The sequence below is a fragment of the Hibiscus syriacus genome, unplaced genomic scaffold, assembly GCF_006381635.1.
Source record: "Hibiscus syriacus cultivar Baekdansim isolate YM2019G1 unplaced genomic scaffold, ASM638163v2 tig00116999_pilon, whole genome shotgun sequence".
Taxonomy (NCBI): Eukaryota; Viridiplantae; Streptophyta; class Magnoliopsida; order Malvales; family Malvaceae; genus Hibiscus; species Hibiscus syriacus.
The window spans coordinates 1-22,598 of NW_024063515.1; the positions used below are offsets into that span (position 1 = coordinate 1).

At 31.8% G+C, this 22,598-nt stretch overlaps 2 protein-coding genes and 1 long non-coding RNA gene across 3 annotated transcripts; 2 read left to right on the top strand and 1 right to left on the bottom strand.

Annotated features, from left to right (window-relative positions):
* The first annotated feature begins 175 nt into the window (after nt 1-175).
* Nucleotides 176-1,199, top strand: LOC120194561. The gene is made up of 3 exons (XR_005522979.1): nt 176-228; nt 752-810; nt 900-1,199. It is a non-coding gene; the product is annotated as an uncharacterized LOC120194561 (long non-coding RNA).
* Nucleotides 1,200-5,602: 4,403 nt separating this feature from the next.
* On the bottom strand, nt 5,603-7,080 carry LOC120194559 (probable galacturonosyltransferase-like 1). Its single transcript, XM_039196830.1, has one exon. The coding sequence runs from the start codon at nt 6,978-6,980 to the stop codon at nt 5,925-5,927; it is 1,056 nt and encodes a 351-aa protein (XP_039052761.1). The 5' UTR covers nt 6,981-7,080; the 3' UTR covers nt 5,603-5,924.
* Nucleotides 7,081-14,849: 7,769 nt separating this feature from the next.
* On the top strand, nt 14,850-16,007 carry LOC120194565 (pathogenesis-related thaumatin-like protein 3.5). Its single transcript, XM_039196834.1, has 3 exons — nt 14,850-15,003; nt 15,157-15,829; nt 15,863-16,007. Exons 1-3 carry the CDS (start codon nt 14,949-14,951, stop codon nt 15,870-15,872), a joined length of 738 nt encoding a protein of 245 aa, XP_039052765.1. The 5' UTR covers nt 14,850-14,948; the 3' UTR covers nt 15,873-16,007.
* Nucleotides 16,008-22,598: the final 6,591 nt, after the last annotated feature.

Below are 22,598 nucleotides of genomic sequence, written 5' to 3' on the forward strand. Positions count from 1 at the left end.
CACCGTAAGATACTTGAACTTTTATTTGCTACTGTTTGATCTTAATAATTTTCATTGGTTTTTTTACTTATTTCTCTAAGATCATACCATCTTCAACTTAAAATCATCAGATTCTAAGGCGACCAAGATCTGGGACAGGAAATCGTGCAGTGGACATGATAACAGATCCCTACAGGTTGACACGCCGATGTGATGTGACTGCAATCTCATTCTTTACGGCCTGCCAAGGTATTGTTTTAATTCCCATGATTGCTTTATATGTGACTGCATTACATTTAGGGGTTGTTTGTTTGCCTCTTAATGGAACCATTCAGTACTGAATGCTGAACCGTTCAGCATTCAGCGCGTTTGTTTCGCACCTCTGAATGATTCAGTGCTGACTGATTCAGCAAAACAGTGTTGAATGATTCAGCAAAACAGTTCATTCTGAATGATTCAGAGCCAGTAAACAAACAGCATGTCACATTCAGAGCTAATTCATCCAGTGCTTTTGAATCATTCAGCATTTGAATCATTCATTGCTTAATCATTCTGAAGTAAACAAACAACCCCTTAGTCAACGGTGATTGAATGAAAGAATTGCAATTTTAAATCCTAATAATCTCTTCTTTTTCTTTCTAATTTATCAAATTCTTCATGTGCTTCAACGTAACATGCATATCTGTAGCGGTTTTTGCAAATTTTGATTGCTCTTTGTACCTTAAGTAACGTTGATGTATTTGTTGCGAACATGTATATCTTGAATTTGTAGGTTGTTAACTGGATCAATCTTAGCCCATGAGATGATGCATGCATGGATGCGACTTCAAGGTGCGTTCAGCTTCCATCACAAGCAGTTAAAAATGTGTTATTTTCCCCATTTAGAGGCACTAACAGTGACATATGCTGTTTGTTGTCAGGTTTCCGGACTCTTAGTCAGGATGTTGAGGAGGGTATTTGTCAAGTGTTAGCACACATGTGGTTACTTACCCAGCTCGAATCTGCTTCAAGCAGCAATGCTCCACGGTCTTCTTCGTCTGCTTCGAGTGGTAGATTAAAAAGGGCAAAAGATCTCAATTTGATAGGAAGCTTGGGGAGTTCTTCAAGCACCAAATTGAACCAGATGCTTCCCCTGTATATGGAGATGGTTTCAGAGTAGGTCATCGGGCAGTTTATAAATACGGTCTTGGAAGAACCCTTGAACATATTCGGGTGACCGGGAGGTTCCTTACTGAAACCCCAAATTCTCTAACACATTTCCCTATTCTTTCAGAGAGTTGAAACTGTGCCTTTTCATTTTAGAACCAAAGGCCCCTAGCGCTTAGGATAATATTCATGTCTCTATAGGGTAGTTTTAGAAGCATTGCCAATTTTCATTCCTTGTGGCTGTCAGTGCCATTCTTCATTTTTTATATAATTAGTTTATTGTTTTGGACCCTTTTTTAGAACAAAATTATTTAAACATTTCATTTATAAAGAAATTTCGTTTCATGTGTACATGCGTCTGCTCAAATTTTGGACAGAACTGACACTAGTTCCTCCATGTTCGGTCTGTTGGTTCTTTTGTTAAGCAGGCTACACTTAATTGAGCCATCCGCAAGGAAAACCCTGTCCAGTTGTTGCACAATGCCCAGGATCAATGAAAAAATTGAGCTCAGCTTTTGCACCGTCTTATGGAAACCAGCGTTTCTGATAGTATTTATCTTCTTGTGTAATGATTGCATTTTTTTCCGGTGATCAATCGGTTCGAATAACACAACTCCAAAAGCAAAGACATCGATCTTGGAAGTAACCTGCCATATATCTGTAAACTTTGGCTCGAGATAACCTCTAGTCCTTGAAAAGCGATGCTGCTCTTTTCATTAACCACCGCTCTTACTAGGCTGAAGTTTTCAGTTTTGGCCCTTAGAGCACTGTCCCCTTGTACATGAGGCAGGTTTTGTGAAACGGTGAAGAAAGAAAAAGGCCATCATTTTTATACACACCTTGAAGCTTTATCAGATTGAAATGATTGATATTCTTCAACAAATGTATTTCCTTTGATACGTCAGGACTCAACAAATATATATTCTTTCAACACTTGCACCGAGATAAAAGGACGTTGAGCCTTGTAGATAAAAACGTTCACGTTGGCCCGTCTATTTGTGAATTGTCTAAGTTTCTAGTTTAGTAAACATAAGCAGGACCCAAGAGCCCATTTGATTTTACCTGTCAAGCAGCCCAATAGGACCCAACCAACTTCAAGTCTTCAACTACAGCATCGACTTCCTATGCTTTCCCCGTTTCGAATTTTAAAAAAAAAAAAGCCATGGAAACAGTAGCAGCATTTTCTTGCTACAAATTTTCATATCCGGTCATGTCTTATGACCTCGAAACGTCGTATTTGACTCATCACCGACGGCCGAAAATGATATTAGCACTGTATAGCTGAGAGAATCTTATTAATAGTATGATATAAAAATATATCAACTTAAATATAATGAAAATATAAAAATATTTTAAGATAACTCATTAATAATATTTATATATGAGATATTTTATTAAGAAAAAAATATGTTATCAATACTTTTTAACATGTGGATATAACTCAGTATTAATATTTTAATATATAAATCATGAATTTATTTATTTTAAGTAATTCAAATAAATTATTAAATAATAATTGTTTTTTAAGATGTTAACATTACATTATTAAAAATAAAATGAATATACATAATTGAGTGAAACTCGTGCATTAGTAAAAGTAAAATTATAATTTGCTTCTAAACGTAAAATTAAAAATAATAAAAAAACTATAAATCTTAACTTTTACGATTGATTTATAATCACCGCTTCCACCGTAATTTTATTTTTTTTAGTCAAAATAATTTCTTTAACTAAATTCGCTTTTAGAAAACCACACCAAAAACGGCTTGAGTCTGCAAGTGCTTTTACTGATGGTATGCACCTTTAGCATATGATGTTGAAAAAAGGCTTTGTCCAGGATGAGGTTGATTGTTGTACTCTCTTCGGGTGTTTTTCAAGATGGGAGATTTGAAAGTGTTTTAGGATTTGGAAAAGAATTTGGGCTAAGGGTTTTCCAAAAATAGGATTATTATTAATACAATGATTAACGGGCTGTGCAAGATTGGGAGAATGTGTAGCACCTTAAATTTAATGTGTCAACACTGGGTTTAAAGTGTCACATTCGGTCTAAAAGTAACCTAAAATCTATAAAAAAAATCCGTTAACTCTTAAACCTTCTTAAAAAATACATATTTCATAAAAAATACAAAACATTTGCAGCTGAGATAATTTGTATACAAAATGCAACACTCTGAACCTTTCATGATCCACAAAATATATAAAGCAGTTCAAAATATATAATCAAACATCATACCGAATAAATATATACAACCCCAAGTATAGATGATATGTACATGCCCCCTAATAGAATTCAGAACTATACTCTGATAGTCGAGATGCTAGAATTCCTCAATGACGGTGCTCCCTGGATCTACTGTAAGCTATCGAAATTCTTGAAAATGGTAAACAACTAAGGTGTGAGCTACAAGAGTTCAATAATGTATGACTATTCAAAGAAACACATATAACCATAAATTTAGAATGTAAGCGAAAAAATGTTATACAAACGTCATTTAAAATTTCTAATTGTACTTAAAGTATCATATTCTCGAGCTTTCGTTAACTTTATAAAACTTACTTGTCACCCCTTATTTATCTCATTTCTTGATGATATCACAGTCTCTTTCCAAAACATACCCATATTTCAATTGATATACAAATATAATATTGGCATAATGCAATAAAATACCCTTAAACTATAAAAAAACTACATCGGGTCTTTGATTTTACTATACAAAGATTGATTTTGGAAATTAACCGAACTGTAATTCAGTTATTGTTGTGTAAAAACATGACTAAATTAGGGATATTTGTTGATTTTTTAAAAAAAGAAAAGACAATATGTATCGTGAAAAATTATTCAAGGAATAAAGTGAACGATACAGAAGTTGAGGACAATTTTATGTGCACCTCCAGACGAGCTAAAACCCTTGATAGGGGCGGATGCCAAGGTGATGGAGTTTTGAGAATGTAATTCTTCGTGTTGCTCATCGTAGTACCCAAAAAAAAACAGTGAGTTTAAAGATTAAATTTTAGTAATTGAATTGTAAATATACTAAAAATTTTGAAATACTATAATTGTATGAGATACGATTTCTTTTAGTTTTATGACTATAATTTTTAAAATAATTATAATTGACAATTATTAATTAAATTTTATTAAGTATGTCGATTAAGGTTATAAATGAGACGAAACAAAACTTGAACTATCCGAGATCTACTCGGTCAAGCTCGATAAATATTCTATTTGAATGGACTCGACTCGAGTTCTGACTCGACTTGAATTCTTAACTAGCCAAAACAAGATTATTTGATATTCAACTCAAAAACCCACAAGCAACTCGAGTTTGAGTTTGAGGGTTCAATCGAGTTAAGTTTGATTTTTTTTATTTTGAGATTTTACGAGTTTAAATTTATGATTTCAAGTTCTATTTTAAAATTTTCGAATCGAGTCAAATTCAATAATACTCGAACTCGACTCATATAGTTTACTTCCCTAATCCCGATTCCTCTATAACGCGTTTATATCAACGAATTGATGCAATAACACGTGATTCGAGTTGAGGGATTATAGAAAAATAGGAGGAAAAAAGAAACAAATTTTCGGTCTAACGCTCAACAGTTTCCAGTAGAGTTGGCTAATGGCTTACATATCAAATCAACCGTAGCCGGCCGGCTTGACAAAAGTAGGACCTACACGCTTTGAAACTATCCCGTACAATTTTAACAACACCGATAACTTTGCCACGAGGCATCCAAGTAAGCTCAAATGAGCTCCGTCAATATGCTTAATCTACCGATACCCATTTCTTCCCAAATATATTTATTTATTTCGTAAAACAATATTATTTGAATTTACTTAAAAACAACAGTATGATCAGGGCTAAAAAATTAACGTAAGAAACAGTGGTGGCAACATGAAAATTGCTTCTAGTCCGCATAAATAATTAAACTGAAGCATAGACTAATGATGATGACCTTTGTGTTTAGCGATAAGTTTAAGAATTTGTTTATATTATTTTTCTTTTTAAATATGAATTAAAATTGGGTTATTTAATCTAGAAAATTAGAAAATAAACTTATTATCACTATCTAATAATTATTTTTATTTTAAAAATTAAATATAAGTATCCAATTCCAATGCAATTTCTTTTTTAAAATAATATTTATTATTTTTCAATATTCAACTGTAATTGAAAAAACTAAAATGTCAGCCAGTTCCATTCATTTTCGGGGATATGTGTAACGAACATGGAGAATTTTCTAGGAAAATGACAATAATAATTTATTATTAGATCTATTAAAAAAATGAATTCATGTGATGAATAAAGAGTTATGCTTTGTATCAAAGCAAAATCAAGAAGTTAAAATGAGAATCACTGATTATGTACAAATTAAGGCATATTTATTGCTATTAAAAGGAATAAAACCACGAAAATTCATAAGCCACCTCAAAACAGCTCTTTTGCCATACAGATTTCGATTGAAGTAATCACCATACACAAACCCATCATCTGGACTTTCTTCTCCTTATTAAAAAAAATCCTTCATGTTTACAGTGTAATCGTTCTTGCAAAAAGGAAGAGTAAAGATTAATTGCAGTATATATAATATAATACCTGTAATAATCTACAATCGCCCATTGCTCTCTCTTCACTCAGCACCATCATCAGCTAGAAATCTTTACAATTCCACCATTTCTTGATGATTAAGTCACTTTCTCGGCAAACAAACACTTGCCCTGAAAAGTAGGTAAACCAATTGAAATCCAGCAGCAAATTAACAAGCGTTTCCCATTTGGCCATTTGTTTCAAATTCAATCAAGAATCCAAAGCAAATGGTGATTGAAGGAGATCATAAGGTGCCCATAAAGCGTCCAGAGGACATGGCCTATTAGCATCAAGCCTCGCCCATGGTTTCCCTTTTCCACTCCAATGTAAAAGACTAACCGGACCTGGATGCAAATCTCTGCACAAACCTCTATAATTATCGCCCCCGAGGCCATGCTGATTCCATCTGTGATCAACCGGCACTATATTTCCGGCGAAAACTAATAAAAACGGTGGCAAAGAACCCAATTCGTAAATTCTCATTCTTTTTTGAAGCTCCATCCATTCCTCAATCTTCGTCGTGTAATCTCCGTCTCTCCATCGATCAAGGTCGATTACCATAACTCCAGTGTTGAAGTAACAGGGTTTACGGTTCGCGAAAGTCAAAGATAAAGAAGGGTTTGACCAAAACGTTGGAGTAAAGTAGGTCGTGAAGTTTGCATTGCAATGCTCAGGTGCAGCCAAGACTGAGTCGTCTCCGAGTGGGTTTGCGGCGAGTTTAGCTATGTCATCGACGAGAACCAGGTCTGAGTCAAGATACACGACTCGGCGGACGCATAAAGGAAGGAGATTGGCTAAGTAGCTTCGAGCGTAGTTCAAAGGGCAATCCAGAGCAGAGCGGATGGAGGTCGAAATGAGGCGCGAAACAGAGGAGTCGTCGAAAGAGTAGACTCGGAAGTTGAGGTAAGGGAAGGAGGAGGAGATGGTGGCGCGTAAAAGAGACGCGTTGGAGGTGGCGGAGGCTACGAAATGGAAGGCAATGTTCTGAGGACAAGAGGAGTGTTGAAGTACCGAGAGAATAGCCGCCATGGACCCCCTGATGTAAGCTGTGTCAAGGGTCATTGCCACATGAACCGCTTGATCCGAGCATAAAACGGAATCCTCGCCATCCGATCCATCTTCATCAACAATTATCGGGCAATCCGCAGAATTATAGAACTGTGGGGCTTCCTTGAATTGTTGGGTTGTCGGTGTAGCGACGGCGGCATTAGCGGCTAAGGCAATGAGTAATAGAAGGAGAAACTCAAATATTGGTGATTTACTCATTAGTGAAAAGGTTGTTGGCCAATTGGCCTTTTGGAGAGGATTTCAGAAGAGGGCAGGAGATAGCTGCAAATGGTGAGAATAAGGTTACGGAAGAGGAACCTTTAGGGGTGGGCTTAGCCAAGAATTTTCTTCGAGGGAGGCTGTTGAGTTCGCATTGATTCTAGATTGTTTTGTTTTGTATAATTATAATGTCTTCAAACTATATATGTGTATATATATATATTATTATATTCAGAAGGGTACCCACTATGGTCCTACATCCTTTTCCATCAACTCTCAAATGCTATTCTCCATTTCACTCGATGAGGAAAGCCTTACATTTTGGTAAACAATCTCTAATGGTGAAATTTGGGTTTATGTAATTTAGATTTGTATTAATTGTTAATTCTTGGTTTTTTAGGTGGAATCTTCTATGTTTATTGAATAACATGAGATCACAATTCCATCATCATTCATCTTTTTTAATCCTTGTTTTAAATTAATGAAACCAGACATATATTTTGATTGAAGTTTAAGAAAAACGAAATGAAATTTCATTGAAGTAAAATGGTGTGGTCGTTGATGCTTCTTCATTGTATGAAATTTAAGGCTTGAGATATGGTGGAGAATCGCAGTCCCAGAAAAGTATGGTTCAGCAACCTGCAAAACAATCATGCTTTGTAACCAAGTATGCTTTTTCTAATACATACCTCTGCTACCTTCCATCAAGGAAAAACTACAACAGTCCTTTCTTGAGAGGGATTTACCCTTTTTTTAATTGTGAATGAAGTTTTAATCACAGGGAATATTTATTTTATCAAATTTAGATTTTATAATTATATTATTTTTTGTATAAAAATATTATTTTAAGTCGATAATATTGTATCATCAAAGGAGTGTTTGGTTTACAAAAATAAAATTATCTTACAAAATAATATTATTATAGTTGAATATCAGATATACTATTAACTAAAAAATACATTTTATAAAATTGTTTGAGGAAAATTTTAGTTTTTAAATTGTTCATATTACATAAAGATTGAAATCCATAATAATTTTAATTTAATGATAAATAAATATATTTATCTAGCAAATCAATTTTCATATCTACTATCTCAAATAAATAATTTTAATTTTATGCATCTAAGATTTTTCTTTTGATAAACTGACAGGAAAAAGGAAATATCATTTTCTAACAAAAACATGTTACATTTATGGTTTACGCGAAAAATGAAATAAATGAACTTGTTATAGAAAACAGGTTTAATGAAAAAATAAATGTCAAATTATACTTTTTTTTATTTTAGGCATTTAATATTTTTGTTTCGTGTAGATATCTATTATTTTATATGTTATATTTTTAAGTGTTTACAACATAATGATCGATAAAAAATATTACACATTCTTTTTTTTTCTTTAAAACAACTTCAAATTATATTTTTCTTAAAGAAATTATAATTTTTACAAAATTAAAAAAACCAAATCCCTAAAATACTTCTTAAAACCCCCAACTTTAATTTCATTTCCTTTCACCAATATTATTAGCGGTCGCCGTTATCACCGTTGCCACCTTTCTTGCCGACGTGATCTTAGCATAATTCTGATTGTTTGCGATCGAGATGAAACAAAACTTCATCAATTTGCAGCCATGGGTTTCCCATTGCTTCAGTCTACTGTTTGCATAGCCAAACATTTTGCAGCGTGGATTTCTGACGCAGTTGTTGTCCAAAAATTACCACCAAGGTTATTTTATCTTGAATATAAAAATTGGGATTAGGACAGATTTGGATATTTTTTAGAAATTTAGAATATTAAAGTGATGACAAGGGCGATTACGAACACTAGATGAGTGGTTGTTTGTTGATGGTGACAGCAGTAAAAGACGACGGATATAGTAATAAAGGGGTTTAAAATTACGATTTTTAGAGTTTTGTTTTTTTTAACTTGAGAAAAAACCTGTTTTTTTCAAATTATCATTTTAAGTTTTTTATTTAAATATTTTTTTAAATTTTTTATAAACATAACACGTGATAAATAAAAAATATTTTTAATGAGCGTGACAGGCCACATCTAAAAAGTTAATATCGAAAATGTTAGATAACTATTTCAAATAAAAAATAGTTTAGGCATGTAAATAAGCCAAGATTATAGTTCAAACATGTATTTTTTTATTAAACCTAGAAAGTAATATTTTAGAGATCTATTAATTGATCTAACAGTCAATAATACTTATATTATTACACTTTAAGTGAGTTTGAATCTTAATATTTATCTTCAAAATATAACGTCTCTACCCTTAATAAAAAAATAAAATCATAGAAAAATGTTAATTTTACCCAAGTTTTACTAATGAATATATTACATGCCTTGAGTGAAAGTGAAGTTTTAACTGTTTAATGCTCATGTCTAATTTCATGTTATTGAATTAAGAAAGGAGACGTGAAATTAATTTATTTAAAAAATATTAATTTATTATTAAAATAAAACGTTATAAACTTCGACTTTTATGTAGTAGACAATAAAAAAGGAAGGTTTAAATATAAATTGATCCTTGAGTTATATCAATTTTCCAATTTTAATATCTATACTGTATTACAACTTCCGGAATTCTTTTCAAATTATTTAAAAGACAACACATTAAAAAGATAACTTTCAACTAATTTAAATTTATACCACTACGCAAAATTAATATAAGTATTATTATATGTCATTTAATTATCATGTTATCATTGATCGTCGATGATTAACATCTAATTAACCAAGTTTTTAATTTAAAAGAAACAAAGTTTAAGTATAAAATTTGAAATAATATATAAATTAAGGGTGAAATTGACATCTAAATAAAAATCGAATTCCATGAGCACGTTTTGGTAAATTAGGTGGAGACTAGAGGGTTGACCATAATTTTTTTCTATTTCAATAGAAGGGGATCCAACCTTCAAGCTCATGGTTAAAAGATAAAATAAAATAAAAAACCATAGACTACATCCCATTATTAAGTAATCTTATATTTAATTTATCTTCCAGACAACAAAACTTTAACTAAAAACATATAACACAAATAATATATTAATTTATCTTTATATTCTAAAAATCTTATTCTTATTATTATTATTAGACAGCTTAACTTTTTACCATTAGAATTTTGCTACATACCTACAGATATTTTGAGGGTAGGACCCACCACGCGAAGCTAGTTCCAAAAATAGATCTATTATTTGACTTTTGAAATATATATTTATAAGCTATCATGCACTAACGTAATGAACGAATAAATAGATTTAAAGATTTGATTGGTAGATTATGTCTTGTTGTTTAAGGTTTGTATAGTTTGTGATTTACAACTTTATTGTTGGAAGAGTGGATGTATGGCATCATCAATCTTTTTGCATAGATGCATGTATTCAAATTTAACAGAGGAATGGAATTGGTTGAGTTGGGGAGTAATTCCCCCATGTCATTGCCATCCTCATTTCATCATACCACTCACCCATCCCTGTAACATGCCGCTGCAAGGCAGTGATTTATGATACTGTTGTGGTTAAACTCTTTTTTTTTTAATTATAAATTTATTGAATACTATTTCAAGGATGTCAAAAGCTCTTTGTTTTTTTAAATCAAGTTATTAGATTTTTTATCATCTATAAAGTTATTTATTAGATTTTTATCTATCAATCTATTAAAACAATATTAACCTTTAATTTTTTAACGATGATAACTGAATTTTATTAATAATGGAAGTACTCATAATTACAATGCACCAATATAGAAAAAACTGGAGACAATATTCACCAAAATATTCATATAAAAATTAAATATTATATCGAAATATACGAAGAAAAATAAAATATTTCATTGATAATGATGACCAATATCAAAAGAACTCAGTAACATACATAAAAGCTCATTGTCTCTATTGAATGAGACGCTTTACAAAGTGATAAAGGAATGGTGAGCGAATCAAACAATCTGGCAGGCTACTTTGCTACACAATTGTAATTATATCGACAAACAACCTTTTACTAAAGAGGGGATCTAACTTACGTGACCACCGACAAACCAATAAAAAAATGATGTGATAGTTTTTTGTGCGAGCACCATCAAATGTATGCGAAAAATGTACAAAAAAATCATAAGAATCGTGACACAAGAGCAGAGAAAATGCGTGCCACAATAGTATAGAAAAATGTATCACAAGGATAGAGTTTCTTATTCAAAATTAAAAAAACCTCAAGAAAAAAAAACAAAAGACAGAGAATAAAAAGTAGGAAAACTAAGAATAACCGGCGGTTGACAACTAATATTAAAATTAATGTCGTCGTCGGCTAAACAAAAATCAAAGAGAAATAAGAAGATAATATAAAAATATTAGAGAAAAATAGGTTAAAAAAAAGATAGACATCAACGATTAAATTTAGTAGTTTTTTCTTTTTAGCATCAATTAGTGTCACGTGATAAAATTATAGTGTATTATGTGATTATATTATCTAATAAAAATTCATTTGACTTAAAAGTTAAAATTAGCTGTTTCTACTTAAAAAAAGTTAAAATTAATAAAATTAATAAAAAAATAATTAATTTAATTTATTAATTTAAAATTTTAATTGAATGTGAAATATTCTAAAATTTAATTGACACTTTTAACGAAATCAGAACTTACACTCTTTAATCTTTGAGTAAATTGCATGTAAATGTACTTTAGTTATGGGTTCAATAATAAATAAGTTATTTTTTAAGTTATAATTATGTTACTGAATTAAAATACCGTTATAAATATGTTATTTCATAGTTAAAACTAGCTAGTATGATAATGGTTTAATTTTTAAAATTTATACAATTTATTAATTTTGTCATAATCTAAAATAATTTTATAATTTTATCCGTTTATATATAAAAAAATTATTATTCTAATTTTTGTTATTTTTCGAAAAAAGTTATATTATTTTTATGGTACAATAACAGTTTAACAATATCGTATTAGTATTTTATAATAAAATGTAATTATTCAATTACTGTTTTGATCTAATATACTAGCATCAAATGCTTCACTTGTCGCTCGGATAATCCAAGAACCAGCGATGGAGGTTACTGCTGCTCTGCATGGTGATAGCTCGTATTTGCAGACTACACGGTGTGAAGTTAGACGTAATTCTTAGCCTTTGTCTTTCTTAGTTATTTCCTTTCTTATTCAAAACATTGATGAAACTTTTAAATATAAATATAAATTTTATTTAATTATTTAAAATTAGGTTTAAATTTATAGGATGTTAAATTCTGAGCACTGAAAATATTTGTTATAATAAAATACATTAGATATTTATTTTAAGTTTAATGATAAAATAATACATTTGTAATAATATTTTAATTAAGTAATTTATTTTTATATATATTAAAATAACATTTATTATTGACTTCATAACTAAATGACTTGGGTATAATGTATCCTTAATTTATTTTAACGCTGAAAGCATATTCCAAAGTCACCGACAATGTCTCAAGGCAGAGTGGTCATAAAAGTCGGCCTAAATGAGCTGCCATGCACATGCTTCAATCATATATCTGTCTTTTTTCCCCATCAAAAGTCATTCCAAAGTAATAATAATGTACGGTCTCTCTTCCGTGTTTCAGTTCAGTACAACTATCGAACAAGACGAACGATGGGTCAAAACTTCAACCCTTTCGAATAAATGAAAATTATTCAGAGTTGAAACTCGGCTTGTTACTCGTTTGGGATCTAATCCAAGAAATAAATTCTTTGATCAAACAATTTGACAAATACATATATATTCTGCAGTTACAGAGAAGCTTCTTCAATCATGAAATTGAGGCATTGAAGTTTCCAGCACACCAAAGCTTACGTAAGCGTGGACTATGGAGAAAGTAGTAAATTAACTATTCACGTCAAGGGTACTTGAAATGAGTACCCTAAATTAATTTATAAGTGCCCCAATATGAAGCATCGGTAATATTAGGCCAAGCTTATCCATTAAGTGTCTCACTTAATGCTAGGGCATAGGAACATGGGATTTTCATGACATTATTTTCTTTTTCATGGATTTTCCCCACGGATAAAGTAAAAAAGAATTTACGGATTGAATGAGCTATAAATAAATAGAAAATGTGAAAATTTCAATTAACGTTGGATTTTATGGTACAAGGAAAATTAAAAGTAGTTGAAAAGACAAGAGAACGAAAGCTTTCATATCTGCACCTTCAACAGGTCCCAACTGTAGGCCGAGCAACCCATTCGGTTAACGCTTTTATTAAAATCTTGAAACTGGTGGATCAGATCAATCCATGAGGCTTGCTCGAATGCAGCCCTTTCAGAACCACATGTTAAACATGAAACCGATATTATCCCATAACCATCTTGAATAGAATTACTACATGAAGTAGAATAACCGTAAATGAAGTACAGCCAAATCATGTGATAGAAACAAACAATGGCCTCCACCATCATTTTTATCATAATTGATCTGTTATAGGGCCAAAAAAAGTGTAACCTACTTATATGAAAGTCTCAATGGGCCAGATTCACAATTAAAAACTTAATTGGTGCAACCCAAACCCATCCACACTATCCCATTATATAAAATTCAAGATCGTATTTGATACAGAACAAGCAATCCAATGGAAGTTAGGCTCCCAGTAGTAATGAAACCAGTCTGTCATGAACCTTTATATGGCTTAACTCTGCAGCAGGGGGACCTATCCTTGTAGGGTTAGATTTTAGAAAGAATTTTAAAATTTCTTCAAGGTAATTAAAAAGTAGGGTACTGAGTTATCGTCATCGAGTCTGCCTAAATGAAACACTTGAACGGTTATTGGGAACCTTTGTTTTGCACGTGTTAGGTTTCCCCCCTGTTCCCATCCTGCGCCATTATCGCATCACTTGTTCTGTCTGTCTCAGCAAAAATTTGTGGTCGGGGTTAGAATTATAATGTTAAGAGGTTATGGTTAATGGAGATAGCTTCTGCTGTCTCCTTGTCAAAAACAAACATGGCGATGCCTGCAAGAGTTTGGATTTTGTTGGTTTTTACTTTGGTTGGGTTTGTTAACTATGAATTCACCCTATGTCAGACAAGCTTTGTTCAGCTGTGAAAATATGCCAAACATCAAACCCGCAGGGAGGTTTGTCATGCTTGGTTTGAAGGTAAGCGGTAAGAAAACAAATTTGAAAAATGGAAAATGATGAAGTTTTACCTGACATAAATAGTGATTATAGTCCAGATATGAAGTGCAAACAACACAATACCATGGCCGAAACAATGGAAACAAAAAAGAAAAAAAATCTGTAAGTATGATTAATGGAGTTAAATAGAGTTTAAGAGGGTGATTATGGATTAATTAAGAGAGACTATGGGGGAAATAGTGGTGTGAAGTGTGGGTTAAGTGGGCTTGTTCAGAATCAGAGGTTGCGCTGATGTTGGCCACGTGGGCGGGAATATGTGCTTCACGAAACCATGATCAGCAATCAAATAAGTAGTCCGAATCATTTCTCCGCATCTTATGTGTGACTAAAACCGTCTGGGCCGGCTTTCTTAGTTTAACAAAACTTATAGTAAAATGTCGATAATCCATCATGAAAAGGTAGGGGAACAAACTTTAAATGTGCAAGAGAACACAGGTAAAAGAAAATGTAAATGTCACCGCTTTCTACCTCTTTTATTATCATCAATTCAAAGTATATCGTTTTAACCAACAAGGAAAAGAAAGGGAAACGTAAAGTTTTTTTTATATATAATTCTCTCAAACCGAACAATATAATATTGGTAATTTTTGTTTTCCCAATCTTGTTCACGAAAAGATAGGACACATTTTATATATATTGTTACCAAAATTGATGGGGGTAGTGGAACCGAGCCGGCCTAATATAAATACGATAACGCTGTATGTAGATTTCCACATCATCCCAATTCCTCTACAATCAAATCACTCCAAATCCTCTTCCCATTTTTTGCTCAGTCTCTCCTTCCTCACAAAGCAACAATGGCGATTTCTTCTGGGGTTTATTTTCTTTTTCTTCTGAATCTCTTCTCATTTGGTAAGTATATTCTCTTTATTTGCATGACTACATTTTTCTTAGCTCTTCCTTGTTTGTTTGTTTTGTGTAATAAGAAGGTTTTATCTTTTCCGTTGAAAAGCTAGTATTTAGAAATAATATTTGCTCGACTTTGCTTGCAACAACGATTTTCAGGGACGATGTTTTCTTCAGCCACCCTTTTTACACTCGAAAACCGTTGTAAATTCACCGTATGGCCGGGTTCTCAGACGGCAAACGGCCCTGCTCTTGGTGAAGGTGGTTTTGCATTGGCACCTGGCTCATCGTCCCAACTCCAGGCTCCACCCGGTTGGTCCGGTCGCTTTTGGGGTCGAACAGGGTGCAATATCGACAACTCTGGCGCTGGCAAATGTGTAACCGGCAACTGCCCTGGTGGCTTAAAGTGCACCGGTGGTGGTGAGCCGCCCGTTTCCCTGGTGGAGTTCACCCTTAATGGAAGTGATAACAAGGACTTTTATGACGTTAGTCTGGTGGATGGTTACAACCTTGGCTTAGCAGTCAAGGCGGTTGGTGGCACAGGGAGTTGTCAATACGCAGGCTGTGTCAAGGATCTCAACATAGATTGCCCTGCCGAATTACAGATGTTGGATTCGGGTTCTGTTGTCGCTTGTAAAAGCGCCTGTGCCGCCTTCAACACGCCAGAATATTGCTGCACCAACGACCATGCTACGCCTCAGACATGCTCACCGACCAAGTACTCGCAGTTGTTCAAAAATGCCTGCCCTACGGCTTACAGTTATGCTTACGACGATGCCACCAGCACCATGACCTGTATCGGGTCGGATTATGTGATCACATTTTGTCCAACCCAGTCGTGAACATGACTTGTGGTTTGTCCAACCGAGTCATGAACATGACCTATGGTTTTTATGTGTTTAATTTGGTATTGCTTCTTTTATTGTTTAAACTTGATTGGATTGTAAGGTTTGGAAGTTATAAACATTGAAATGAATGGTTTGGTCCTTTATTTAAGGATTTGTGCGAGACATAAAGATTGTGGTTAGTTTGTTTGGTGGGAAAGCCTTTATTGTGTACGAATATGAAAGCACACTTTTCACCAGTCTAATGATGTTCAAGAACCAAGTTACGCCATAAGCTTTGCGTGAGCCACAGCTTCTACAGTGCATGGATTGCAGTCCAATAACTTCATCAACGATTATGTTAATTTAAAAATATATGTATTTATTTAATGTTTTACTTTACTGTTTATCATTGTTATAACTGTACAAGGATGTTGATGAAAGAAAAGTTAAGATTATTTTTATCTAAAATTCTAATTTAATTTATGTAAACTGTTTATCAATGTCATCATAATATTATTTTTTTAATAGTTTAGATAGTATTTGTTCGAAATAATATATTCTTTTTTTTGAAATGAGAATAATATTATTATTTTATATGTCACATTTATGAAATTTAAGATTTCGGCATGGTTGACCTTCAAATCTACAGTTATAATTAAAATTAAAATTTTATATGTACATTTGAATCACACTAAATATTGTATATGTATAAATGAATTTAAAGCAGAATTATCGTGTCAAATTCATGTGCAAATTTGACCCCACCATGAAGGCTGCATATAATTCCAAGTCAAACGGTAAGGAAAAGAAATAAAAGAATTGAATCGACTATATTTGTCCCTCTGTGTATGCATGAAATAATTTCCAATACTAAAACCTTAGAGGTGCCTATAAGTGCATTAGAATATTGAAGCAGCACTCAACACTTTTAAGTTCATTTTTCTTCAAAGCAAAAAAGAGAGCATCTTTAAAAAAAATTATTAAATTAAATAAATATTAATTCATTACAATATCGAAAATGTAAAAAACATATTTAAGCATATAAATACTTATAAAAAACATTGCCTTCGAGCATTTCTTGATGCAAAATCATTGATGATAGTGTCAACATCAATGTTTTCCAACATATTTTTCTCAATATATAACATAGCTAGCTAATTCAATCTTTATTGTGACATTGTTGACCTCAAGTAATTCTTCAATAATTTCAGCTTTGAAAAACTTCTTTCCGCGGATGCTGCCGTTATCGGCATTGTTAATAAGATTCGATAAGCAATTGAAACATTAGGATAACAATCTCCAGCTTTAACAAACTCAAGAACTTCAAGCGCTAACATGAATACATTTGGCAAAGTCAATTGCAACACTTTCATTTCAAAAAAAAAAAATCATATGCATCAACATCCGACAAATTATTATGAGAAAAAATAATCTTAAAATTATTGCAACATTCTTTTAATTTATTGTTATCCAATGACTTCAACCTTGTAGAATCAATTAAAAATCCAAAATAATTTTCAAAAATCTTTAACTGCTCAAATCTATCTTTCAAAGAAGCGATCGTCATATCAACAACAACAACAAAATAATTAACTTTAAAAGACTCCTCTGTTGATTGCATTTCTTCATCATGGTAATTCTCATCAAATTATCTTTTTCTAAAAATACTACGCTTAGTCGGAAAATTGGCTCTATGTTCATATCTAATGCAAGACTTTTAAGAATATCTATACTAGCTTCAAACCCCTTATTTCTATAGTTTTCAAAATATGACATTACACCTTCCAACTCCTTTATGGTAGTATCAATGCACATTGATTTAGATTGTAATTTCTTACTCATCGTGTTGATAGCAAATAAAATATCATACCAGATAACCATTCCAAGTAAGAATTCAAAACTTTGAAGGGCACTAGATAAACTTTCTGCTTCACTTTTTGTTTTTGCATCATTACCACAATATTCATATAATCGTAACAAAACTAACCTTATTTTAGGATCATGACATTTAATAGCTTTGACACTTTTAATTCGACTTTCCCATCGAGTATCAGATAAAGATTTCACAGTTCCGGAATATTATCACATAAAATTTTCCACCTTTTGGTAGAACTTGCAAACAATGAATATATGTTGCACAATCCCAAAAAATGAAATAGCTTTAACACAAGAATGTGTAATATCAGAAAGAGAAAGATTAAGATTATGACAAGCGCATGGCATGTATAAAGCTCTATGATTTATTTCAAGCAATCTCTTTTGAACACCTTTGTGTTTTCCTTTCATATTAGAACCATTGTCATATCCTTGGCCCCTCACATCATCAACGTTCAATTCTAGAGATTGCAATGTATTTACTAATTCATTAAAAAACCCCAATCCAGATGTATCATCCACTTTCAAGAACTCTAAAAAGTACTCTTCTATTTTTACTTTGTTGTTTGACATATTTACGCATCGCACTATTAGAGTCATTTGTTCTTGATGACTTACATCAGGGGTACAGTCAAGAATAACAGAGAAATACTTTGCCTTCTGGATGATCTTTATAATAGAAGTTCTAATACTATGGGCCAAGAGAGAGATTAGTTCATTTTGAATTTTATGACCAAGATAATGAATATTTTCATTTTGAATACGTCTAATATGGTCTTGCATAGGCAAATCAAATTCATCAATCATTTCAATTAATCCTAAAAAGTTTCCATTACTCTCATTGTAAATTTTCTCACTAAATCCTCGAAAAGCTAAATTATTTTCAGCAAGACATTTTACAACACAAACTATTCTTATTAAAACTTGCCTCTAACGTTCTTTCTCTTTTGAAACTCCTTGTTGTAAATCTTTATCAAGTGTTTGATTAGTTTTTAATCTCACTCTTAATTCACTCCAAATATTCATGTTAGTCATTTGCTCAATACTATTTTCATGTTGTTCGAGTCTCTCACTAAGATGCTTCCGATCATTTAATCCATCATTTTCTAAATAATTCTTATTGTTTTGCTTTGTAAACAATTTACAACAAAAACAATAAACTTTGTCCACAAGTTTAGAATAGACCAACCATTTTCTATCGCTAATCTCTCCATTAATCAACTTTCTAGAAAAATAAGCATATGAAAATGCTAGAATTATTGGCTAAGGGAAATTTCAAATTCAATTCTCTTATAGGCCCCTTTTCAACTAAAATATCTCTAGATTTATTATCAAAATTACCCTAATTTCCAGGATCATAAATGTCCATAGTAGGGACTAAATGTTGATCAATCCCAACATCTTCAACATTAGACTCATTTTGTGCATGATTATGGACATTTAAATTAGAAATGTCACCATCTATATGATTTAGGATATCATGATAATTTGCATCAGTAGCACCTAGATTGGTACAATTTGAAGAACTCTCAACATTATTTAAATTCCTAGCAATATCATTTAAATTTTTATTAGAAGGCTCTCTTACTCCACTTTTAAAGAATTTATCAAGAGCTCCCTTTTGTGATTCTATTAAATCATCTTTTTGTTTTCTTTTTTCACTACTAGACAAATGTTTTCTAGGCAACATTATATAACAATGCAATTAATTTAGAAAAGAACAATAATACCTGTAAATGGGAAGATCCTCGATCGAAGTATTTATACGCCAAATTCGCAACACCGTAATGATTGAACTTAGAAGGAAGACGAATTATCTGCATATCCACGTTTGACATTTCATATCTAAAATTTATGAAACAAAAAAAAAAGAATAAATTTATCTAGAATTTAGAAATATGTAAAAATAAAAATAAAAAGTATTTGGAAACATGAACTTACTTAGGATTTTAAAAATATCTTCAATGACCACAATTAATGACCACAATTGATGATAAGTAATTGTGATTTTGTGTTTGTGAATTGTGAGAAATATGAGAAATTGAAAATTGAGAACAATAATTTTCAAATGAATTTTAAAATTTGAAAGAAAAAGAGAAATAAATTAATTTTACTTCAATGTTCACCTCTCATTTATAGGGAATAAAAAGTAACCGTTGATAAATTTGAATGTTAGTAAGATTTTTTTTTGGAATTTTGATAACAAATAAAAGTTTTTAACGTTATTTTTCAAATTTTAATTAACAAGTTACTAGAAATTAAAATTAAAACAATATTTTTAATTTAGTTTTACTCTTAATAACGATATGATAAGAAATGGATAGTGCATTAGTTGAATTAATTAATAGTTTATTAAAGTATGGTAAATTAATATAAATTAGAATTATGGGCCCTGGGTGGATGCCCCTCTTACCCGGCCCAGGGCCAACCCTGCCCACAAACACATAAAACCTACATAAAAACCATCAAAAGGATAGGATAATACTATCCGGCAACATTAAGAATATTTTCCAACTATATTAAATTAACTACCATACCTGTTGAGCAGTCAATACCGGTAAGACCATTTTCGCATTCACAAACCCCATTTGATAGGCACTTTCCACTCCCATTGCAGTCGTTAGAGCAAGACTCTTGAATATATTAGACAAGAGGAAAAAGGAAAATAACATCAGTTTTTTTGGAAAGAATTAGTTCAGAAGAGACTTCACATACGGAGTTTTGTCTTGCACAAAGCTAAATAACGGAATAAAGAAATATCTTTGAGCTCACTTTTACTACAATCATGACCATGGAATCCAAGACAGCAATGACATTTTCCATTGACGCAGTCACCGTTAAGATTACAAGAATTGACACATTGCCCTGACACAGAAACAGGGGGAGTGCTACAGAGTTCATGGTAAGCAGGACAAATCAGCTCTCCTGCATATAAAACAACAGAAGAAATTACTAACGTATGTAGATTGGATCATCTTGAATAGGAAAAGAGCTCGCAGATGAAAACTACCATTAAATCCAGGGAACTGAACTAGCCCACCAGCTTCAGGACATACTTTCCAAGTACCATCTACAGCAACCTAGAAATAACAATTATTAACAAAATTAGTGAAAAACTGCAGGGTGGAAAGAGTTTGAAGTTCAATGAGCCAGTGCTTTTTTGGTATTTAATATTAATGATGGCGTGGGGGAGTATATATGTGTTGTTAAGATGTGATTTTCTTACAAATGATATTATTCTCCCATGCACAACATTCTTATCTTTTACTTAGCCCACACTCTATAATTAACTAAGTGAAGTCGGGATTCCATTTTGACAGTAGAGTCGTTGAGGTGATTAGTTGGATAACATCTGCGTTTATAGAATACAAGGTGGTTAGATTTGCTCCCAAATGGTTTTTCCAGTCATATAAATGTCACTTTCAAAATGCACCACTGTAGGAGGCTTTATGTCAGAGGACAAGGATCAATAATTATCATAATTTTGTGGGTCTTTAGCTCTGTACAGTAGGCACCAACGATTACGATTTGATTAAAAAAAGTATATTAATTATATTTAAAATTATTTTTTGGTGTCTAATTATATTTTTTTTTGTTACAAATAAGTGTTTAATATTTTCTCCTTTACATTTAAGTGTTTACCTTTAATTTTTTTTAAATTACATGTGTCATATTCAGTTTTTTTTAATCAAAATATAAATACAACACGTTTCACTTAATTAGTTTTTTTTAACGGTAGTCTCCTACAAGGGTAATAAAATACATTAGCCATATGCTTAAACAGAAAAGATTTTTTAGACGTCATAAATTAATTTTAAATATAATTTAAACACCCTTATGATCCCCCCCCTCATAAAAACGGATTAAACCGTCTTTCTTTTGGAGATAATATAGTTGAACCGCTCCAGACACGGGCGTTGTTTATATTTATGTTTTTTTTGCTTTCAAAGTAAGCTCTGCCTGTGATTTCAAAGGGTAACAGAGAACAGCACCAAATATTAAATGGAGAACATTTTGCATTTGTTTTCAAAATCTGCTACGATTTGTTGATTTTGTAAATTTGTATGAGGCTGATGAGGAACCAATGAGCCGCCCATCATCCTATTGGGTCTCTATTTGATTCTTCAAGCCCTTCATCACCTGAGTTCTGTTTCAGTTTGCTTTAAGCATGTGTACGGTTTTTTTAATATTAGGATAGGCGGAAAAATTAATTGACCCAATAAGTCAGTTCAGAAATTATTTTGCAATATACGGTAAATATCATAGTACATGAAAACTCGTCAAATTAAGGTAACATATTTTTTCAAATAATATTTTTTATTCAAAATCATCACATCGACATGATGAATTTTAATAAAATTGTTTTAATTATATTTTATCATATCGAGATTAAAAAATTAAATTAAAAATATATATTATTAAAACTCATCACGTCGACGTGATGAGTTCTAAATTACTATAATAAATGTCTTACATCCCTAAATAATTTGATTTATGTTGTATTGGGCTAAATAATTAGTTCGCCTACGATATTAGACCAATTTTTCTTCGTGTGATGGTTTTAGATCATATAAAAAATCTTTTGTCAAATTAACATAAACCAACAGATCCAAAACAATTCATAAACCAGATGCTCCACTACAAGTGGCAACGAGCATATAGTAGTATGTGTTTATGAGATAATTGTTTAAGCTAAATTTTTTAGATAATTCAGTAGCAATTAAATGTTATGAGGAAAATAAATAAAAAATATTTTAAAAGAAAATATAATAAAATATGCATAATTTAAGGGAAGCAACGATTTATTAAGCTAAATTTAGACTATTATTCTATACACAGTTCTGCTTTCCTAGAGAAAGTTTCGGACCACTGTACAAGATTGTTTGGAAGTGGTGAAAA

Coding starts and splice junctions, on each gene's coding strand:
- LOC120194565 (XM_039196834.1), top strand. CDS start 14,949: ATGGCGATTTCTTCTGGGGTTTATTTTCTTTTTCTTCTGAATCTCTTC. Junction 15,004..15,156: donor TCTGAATCTCTTCTCATTTG/GTAAGTATATTC, acceptor AACGATTTTCAG/GGACGATGTTTTCTTCAGCC.
- LOC120194559 (XM_039196830.1), bottom strand. CDS start 6,980: ATGAGTAAATCACCAATATTTGAGTTTCTCCTTCTATTACTCATTGCC.